We start from the raw sequence: 8,808 nt of genomic DNA, 5'->3' as shown, positions 1-8,808 counted from the left end.
AAAATTGGGATGAGATAACTGCCTTTTTTCTCCTCTTTGGCTCTTGTATTATTTACTTTAACAATAAACTTTGTAATGGTCAATACGTTTCTTAAAGATTAATGTCCAATCTATATATCAAAGCCATGACTAGGTTTGACTATAAAACCTCAAGATTATTACGAGTCGTCATAAATTAATGAAACAAACTGTCACTGACTGCAATATAACATAATAGAGCTCACCTTACACGAGCAATATTATTGAATGTGTTACATACAAATATAGCACACGAGTCAGTATTATTGCTACAATATAATTCTAGAACAGTCAATATACTGCCACACCCCGTATACTAAAATGGGGATTAAAAAAAATTTGAGTTACCCAAAGCGTGTTCACATTTTGTTGTTGATATTGGTTTTTTGAATTACTATTAATTCTCAGTCACTTTCTTGTAGTAAACATTTAACATTCTAAAAAATATTGATTATATTTTATTTTATTTTTTTATACACAACTTTCTAAATTTCTTCATCATTTCAGAAACAATTATTTATTTGTATCAAACTTTATATTTTAATGTTTTTCTTAATTTTTTATTAACTGTTCTTAAAAAACATTTATTGAAAAATTAATTTAATTTTATATTTACTTCTTAATTTTGAGAACAGTAAATCAATTTTGGGATCCTTAATATTTACATTGAAATGAGTCGGAATATAACCGTGAAAGTAGCAAGAATTTCTCGAGTAAAGCTTAGTGAATTTTCGTTATTGATATATCAAATTATTGGAAATAACATTTACAATAGCTTCTATTAATAATTAACCCTATTAACTTCAGCGTAAAGTTGCCTTCAAAGGAAGTGGTCTAATCCCCATCCCCTAGCATCAGTTTTGCTTGCAATGAGATTAGGGTTCTGGCATTTCCCTGTTATTTTGTATTCCATACAATAACTACCGACTTTAATTAATTAATAACCATCTCTGACCATATGCTGCTTAACCATCTTGATTCATGGATGTGTTGCCTAGGTAAAGGGATGTATATTTAGTTATTGTACATGTTGTTTTATATAATATTACCAATTGGTCGAGATTCAATTTTTATTTTATATTTATAATAAAAGGTGACTCAATTTTACCCGATTACTATGACTATTTACTATTTTTATTATTACTATCCTATTTTTTTTTCGTCAAATTTTCATCCAGTCCTAAAAAAACTGAAAGCATACTTGGGGCATGACCGGAAAGTTTTTGATTTTCAAGACATTGATTAAGAAAAAGCCTTGTTACACACGCACGCATGCTCGCGCGCGCACACACACACTCACACATATAAAATGAGGTTGGGTGACAGCCATGATGAAGAAAAAAGTTTGTTTACTATACAAAAAGTTTATATATGCTAACTTAGCCGTCATAGGCTGGATACAGTGTGCTGCATTTGGGCGTCGTATCCACAACTCTTATGCGGTTTAAAACCCAGATAATGGTCGTTCAACTGGAATATAATTAAGGACGAAATATAACTAAGGAGGTCAAAATGTAGGAACTATCATGATGCTCAAGGGCTATTTAATTTGTCAGTCTATTTCGAGAGTGATAGCTAGTAGATCTCTTTTATATCCTTAAATTTTTATTTCTGATATGAATAGTTCAATTAATCTTGCTGAGAACGATTATACTTGAGAATTTTACCATTTTGGAGTTCGGGCCGTTAGTAGTCCAACGAGTCAAAGCGCCAACTTTGACAGGCACATGACTGCAACTGCTTCAGTTCGAAACCACCACTTTTATTTCTGTGGTGTTCCCATGGAAATGAAAACTTTGCTCCCCAAACATGGTTAAAATAGGGTGGTAACCTGTAGGTAATCCCCAATTTCAAATATTATATAAAATAATGATTTTAACTAGCTTGTTTAAAAAAATTAAATAATTAATGAAAACTTTGCTCCCCAAACATGGTTAAAATAGGGTGGTAACCTGTAGATAATCCCCAATTTCAAATATTATATAAAATAATGATGTTTAACAAGCATGTACTTTATTTCTGGTTATTATCTGTTGTTTATTTTTCTAATTAGGGGGCCCCATTTAGTTAAAGACAGCCCTGCCCAAATGAGCCAGTTTTTCACATATTAATTAAAACCATTCCCTCTATTTAATAATTTAGAAATATTTAGATTTTTCTTGAAGAATTCATTTATGATATGTCCGGAATTTTCTTAGATCCAAATTACAGTTGAAGGGATGGTCTGAAGGGAATTCCTCAGTAATGAGCTTATTTGAGAACAATGGAGAAAAGTGCAGGAGTGAAGCCGTATGAATTACCGAGTTAATTGTTTTCTAGGTTCAATAGGCTGTACTTTTCAATAAGCATCGTGTCCAAGATGACATGTGGATTGCATTGTCCAGCCCTGACCGCTGGTGACAACAAAGAACACCCTGAAAGGTTTTTGACTCCGGCATTGCTAACGGTAGCGCAACTCCTCTCTAAGAAAAAAAGTATTTAATTTGTTAACTGGATTTTAATGGCGAACAGATCTCATTGTTTTTAGTCCCTCCCATAATCTGTTCTGACTAGGCAGATAAGAGGTTCACAAACGGCAAAGATACCAACAATGAAAGGATGAACCAGCAATTTTTTGATCATGTCGATTGAATGTTAGTGTTTTCATGTTCATGTTGAATACCTTCTTAAGAGGGAAACTCCATTTTTTATTCAATTCTAAGTTATATTTAATGAATTGTTGTAATTATGAAAGATATCCTGTATCGAATCCTTTGGCATGGACGTAGGCAGGATTTCGCCAAGGGGAAAGCAGATCTCAGATATATATTACTTTTTAAATTTTTATTAACCGTAATCGCAATAAATTAGAACGGATGGTAAACAAAAGACTGATGTGGATAATAGAAAATAATGGCCTAATTTAAGCTTTTCAGTCTGGATTTGGCAAAGGACGATCTACATTAGATTATTTAGTCACTTTAGAGACCGAAGTCCAATATGCGTTTGTCAACAGACAACAAGCGATTGCAGTATTCTTTGATATGATGAAGGGATTAGATAGTATAAGCCATACAGCCATCCTTCAAAAATTAACGTCTGTGGGAATCAGTGGACAAATGTATCGCTTTATAAACAATTTCTCTCTAATCGTCATTTTAAGGTTCAAGTTGGCCGTGATATATCACAAAATCATAAACAGCTCAATGGTGTCCCTCAGGGTTGTGTTCTTAGCCCCACTTTATTCTCACTTTCCATAAATGATCTAGGGCTCAATTTACCAAGAGGCGTCAACTCTTTACTGTTTGCTGATGACTTAGCGATTGTTTTCAGGTCAGAGAACATTAATACTATTAAAAATAAATTGCAAGAAGCCATCGACAGAATTAATCACTGGTCTACATCTATTGGCTTAAAAATTTCCACAGAAAAACTGTATGTCTTCACTTTAGTCGAAAAAGAAATATGCCTTTCTCTCCCGTACTACATATAAGGAATTTTTCAATTCCTCACAAAAAAAAAAAAATAAAACTTGAAATTCAAGCATTAACTTAATTATTGTAAATCAATACACACAATAAATACAAATATATAAGAGATGGAGAAGAGTTTTGCTATGAGAGCATCATTGCTCCAATCCTTCTAGGATTACTGGCAAAAATACTAACTATCTCTTCTATGGCGGCTTTGGTTCATCAACATACTGTTTTACCCTTCTGAGGGCAAGTAAAAAATTAAAGGTACCACCACAACCCATGAGGGTTACATTTTTTTTTTCTTCTTTAATTATAGATCTAATTATAGGTATAATATTAGCTAAAATTTAATTACATTTCCTCAGGAATTATTTATTTTTATTGGATAGGTCAGACTAAAGATGTTTTTAAATAATAGTAAGATTCCTATTGAATACAGAATTAATTAGTTCCAGGCACAACTTCTACAACTTCATCTTTGTATTTTTTTGTTTATATATAGATTTACATTTATTTATAAATATTTTTTCGCTCCCTGTATAATAAAAATTGTCGATCAAAATATTGTTTGACCTTAACTGGTTTTATAGAGTTACTTTTATTCGCGTTAGGAGATTTCTCCTAATTTCGTCACGTGATCTGTTGGGCCCCAAATATGTAATATGGCCTAAATCGCTACTCTTCTCATAATTGAATATGTTTATTAATTTTAAAATATTATATAAATTAATGATTTTAACTAGCTTGTTTAAAAAAATTAAATAATTTGAAGAGCCCATCTCTGATCTAGAAGACCGCCATACCTTAAAGTGCCCATTTTGTTAAGAACCGCATTCTGCACATCCCCTTTTATGTTGATTTGTAAGATAGAGTTTTTTAGTATATTGAACGGATATGATATTTTTTATCTGGATCGCCAGAAATTTCCACTGTTACCAGCCTCATTATTGAGAACTCATAAATTCAAATACCGTTGGTGCGCCTCTCATAGAACCGTAAGGTATTGATTACACTTTCTCAACGCCATGTATTGAATAGGAATCGTTTCTGATGCAGAAACATCATTTACCTAATGGCATCTTCGCGAAAATAGACAAAGACTGTCCTGGGCGGTCAAGACAATGCCATGCCCTGGGGCCTACCGTTCATTAAACGGAATGAGCATGTGATGCTATTGCCCTACCTGCGACCGCCGTAGCCTCAATGAGGTGTGGCGTATGGACATTGTCTACTGACAATGGTTGAGGACTCACTGAGTGGCACCCACAAAGGAAGAAGAGATATTGACTGTACCTGGTTCGCTGCTCACGGTCGAAGGTGTCGGTGGCAGGTCGAATCTCTTTCGCACCCTCGCTGTACGCTCGCGGAAAGACTGGGCCAAGTGTCTAAATCTTCTCTCGATCAGTTCTCCTTCCCTAAAAAAGGAGTTGTCCAATTTAGCTATATTTCATTGAAAACAGAAGTAGTCAATAGAGCTATAGTATATCTAGAGATTCTTATTAAATTTAACTACTAAAAGGGCTTCATTGCTTAATACTAAGGGTTACTAAATCATGGATTAGGATTAGTTCTATATTAAAGCCACCATAGACTTTCAGTTACTCTGGATTATTCTGTTTTCAGGGTAAGGTTAAGTCAAGGATAAACTATCCCAGAAATGATATACTCCTAGGATAAACGGGAACTGATACAACTAGTATTTAAATATATCTTCAGCTCTGTAGAACGTTTAAGCTGATTTTGACAAAAATTGCCGCAAACTTCTCTTATAATTTTTTTTTATTTCTTCAAAATCTTAGGTCACAAATGAATACGATAAAATTGGTACTTTTATAATTGCTTGAGACCTCCCACTACTATATTTCTCCTTCTTTTTGGCGCAACATTTCAGGAGGAACTTAGACATTTCGTATAGTACAAGAGCTCAAGAGGATAAAAAAGGCAGTTATCTCACCCCAATTTTTGATTACTTTAATGAAAACTATGTATAATTAATAGTCAAAATTGATGAGTCTGCCAAGTAATAGGTAGGGGGAATAAAAAATGGCGGCTGTTTGAGTAAGTTAAAAATAATTAATTTTTCATTCGGAGCTCTACATCTTAAAAACTACTAAGAACAATAGAAAATCTAAGAGAACATCATTTAAATCACAGTAAATTTGCTAAAATATGAGCCCTAATATAGTTATTTACGTTAAATACTTTTCGAGATAGAGCTTTTTAAAAAAAAAATGTATGGGACGTATTGAAAGATTATTAGGTTGTTAGTGAATTTATTTTGAAAAAATGATATCTCAAAAACCATTTGACGTACAGATGTCCATTACCACTCAAATTAAAGCTAGTTTAATGAGCTATAAAGTAGGTTATGATGTTTATCTTCGTAGGAGTAATAGTTTACATGAAATGTGCTACAGTAAATTTATTTGTAGTAGTTCGGACAAATTTTCATTTGCCAAATTCATATTCATATGCCATAAATCATAAATATCATAAAAACTACTACTCCTACAAAGATAAGTGTCATAAACTACTTTATAGTAAGTTAAATTTCCTTTTTTTTGAGTGTTGGCAGACATATGTGCGTCTTATGGATCTAGAGATATATTTTTTCTAAAATCCTACATTTTATACGAACATCTAGAAATTAACATTTTGTGAGTTTATTTTGTAAAATATCATAAAAAAACTACTACTCCTACAAAGATAAACATAATTTACTATCTTGCAGTAAATTTAACCAGCTTTAATTTGAGCACTGGGAAACATCTGTAAGTCCAATGGTTTCTGAAGTGTAGTTTTTCAAATAAAACTTATTGTCCGAACAACTATAAATCAATTTATTTAAGCAAATATCAGGAAAAATACTATTCTTACGAAGGTAAAGTTCATAAACTTCTTTATAGTCCATTAAACTAGCTTTAATTTGAGTGCTAATAGACATCTGTGAGTCACATAGTTCCTGAGATATAGAATTCTCAAAATAAATTAACTAACTACTATTCTTTCAGTAGATTTTTAAGAAATTTTGCTTTTTAAAAAGCTATATCTATAACTATTGGACGTAAATAGCTCTTTTAGATCTAATATTTCAGCAAATTTACTCTTCTTTAAATAATGTTCTCTTAGATTTTCTAGTGTTGTTGTTAGTTTTTGAGATATAGAGCTCCGAATGAAAAATTAATGTTTTTTTAAGGTTTTGAAACAGCAGCCATTTTTTATTCCCCCTACCTATACTTGGCAGACTCATCAATTTTGACGATTAATTATACCTAGTTTTCATTAAAGTAATCAAAAATTGGGTGAGATAACTGCCTTTATTTCTTCCCGGCTTGTACTAGTACTGTATTCCTCATCCCTCTTGATTTAGCGTCTCCGCGACTGTACTATGTATTTTATTTTTGCTTAGTTAATTATTTGGTGAACTTTTTTCTATATTTTTATATTTCTGTTAGTAATTTCTTTCTGCATAGCCAGCTAACGTGATTTTGGGTAGGGAGCAAGGATCATTTCAGAGTAGAAATCGTGTCTACAACCCAAGAGCTTAAACAAATTTATGTTGTAAAGTCTATAGTGTAAATGATCTCTTACATATTTAAAGATTTCTCCTCCCTAGAGGTTTTACTATTTTATAAAGAAGCCAAGGCATTTCTAAGGAAGACGTAGTTATAATTCTCTTCTGTATTCCTATCCTTCCAGTTCCTCACTAAGCTTTAGTAGAAGAGCCACCAGTGCTGAGGGCTTATTCAAATTGCGCAGCCTAACAATTCATTCCTTTCATATCTTCTCCGAGCTTCGCTCAATTTTTATCACAGCCTACATTCATTCTCATTGCGAAAGCCATTTCCTATTTTCTTCACAACCTGGTAAAAGCTTCTTTCTGCTTTGCCTTATTCTCTATTCTTCCATAGTTTTTTTTTTTTTTTTTTTTTGTATAGCTTCGTTGCTTTTAGTCTGCTATCGCTTTACATTTATCCATTACCCTTCATGTCTTTCTGTAGGTTGTATTATGCATTCACAGGTTTTTTTTATTATCTCTAAACAAATGTTGGTGAGTAAAAATCTATTTGAACTGACCTCCTGATTAAGAGTTGCCTGGATGACCTTAGTCCTAGAACAAACTTATCTGGGAGGAGTGTTAAATTAAAAATAAATCTGATACAGAAATTTTATATTCTCATTAAAAACTACAGGAGAAAAACAAGGTAACTCAATTTTCATTACCCAAAATGAGTTACGACAATTTCTGGCGGTAAAGTCAAAAAAAGAAAAAAAAAAATTTTCCATTTAGTTATTGAAATTTTCCATTGTATAAAAAAAACAAAAACAAGTAAATGTGATAAATGTTTCATAACACATGATAATCTTGTGAAGGAACCACCCAATGATGATACTTAAAACGTTGCTGTAAATTAGAAAGTCCTGTAGCCATCTTCTTTTCAGATGTCTTGAAGGATTATCAAGGATTGTTAAGGATAAGCGATTAAGTGGGTACGGATTTATGAATGAAACGAGGTATATCTATCAGGTCAAATCTACAACTAATGGGATGTTGAGGTCTTTATGGATGAGTTTATTTGTGACGTAATAAGGAGCTTAAGGGTTTTGGATTGTAAGGATTATGTACAGGAGGAGTTGATAGTTTGGTGGAGGCCTAAAGTTCAAATCCATGTGTCTAAATTGGTCTGATTATAATAATGAGTTTTTGTTGTAAATGGGAGGTTTAGAGCGTTTGTAAAGTATGTGTTGTGATCGGAATCTACGAGCAGTTTTTTTGTCGTTTCAGTCTAGTATGTGGATTCCAAGTTAGTCTCTTGTCAAGATGGAGTTCTAATTAGTGAATCTGTTCAACATGCTTTAGTGGAATAAAAAAAAAAAATGATGCTAAATTGTATGTGTTAGGTATAAATAATTGGTGCTTCCGATGTAAAATTTCTTTTCTTGAACATTGAGGAAAATATGAGAAACTTCATTCTTTCCCTTCCGAACTTTTGTCGTTTTTTGTTCTTAATTTAATCTTAATTTTTTTATATTTGGAAGAGTCATGTCTTAGGTTAGGTTACATCCATGCAGAAAGAAGTTTAATTAAAAGCTAATTTCTACTACTCCGCAGCACTACAGATTGCTGTGATGATTCTTCGCCAGGTAGACCTATCCTGAGCAACCTCTCACCAGCTACGGGTGCGCACCAGGTTCCGAGTGACCGTGCGATCGAAAGTAGATACAAAAAAAAAGTTATAATAAATGTACTATATGTACTTATAAATGTACTATGAAGTTAATTCAAATCATACTTAATTGAGCGTGTATGGCCAATGTTTATTAAAAAATAACA

The 8,808-nt window shown here is 32.5% G+C and overlaps 1 protein-coding gene across 1 annotated transcript in view; it reads right to left on the bottom strand.

The window, feature by feature from the left end:
- Positions 1 to 4,888, bottom strand: part of CngB (Cyclic nucleotide-gated ion channel subunit B) — a gene marked incomplete at its 5' end in the record, with an annotated part of 25,324 nt that extends 20,436 nt beyond the window's left edge. The window contains 1 exon segment of the mRNA XM_067046436.1: positions 4,767 to 4,888. Coding sequence (XP_066902537.1) covers positions 4,767 to 4,888 — 122 coding nt within the window.
- Positions 4,889 to 8,808: the final 3,920 nt, after the last annotated feature.

Source organism: Halyomorpha halys, unplaced genomic scaffold, assembly GCF_000696795.3.
Source record: "Halyomorpha halys isolate HHAL.00 unplaced genomic scaffold, Hhal_1.1 Scaffold95.1, whole genome shotgun sequence".
NCBI classification, from domain to species: domain Eukaryota; kingdom Metazoa; phylum Arthropoda; class Insecta; order Hemiptera; family Pentatomidae; genus Halyomorpha; species Halyomorpha halys.
Note: the sequence above shows the minus strand (reverse complement) of the source record. Positions and strands in the feature narration are given on the sequence as shown.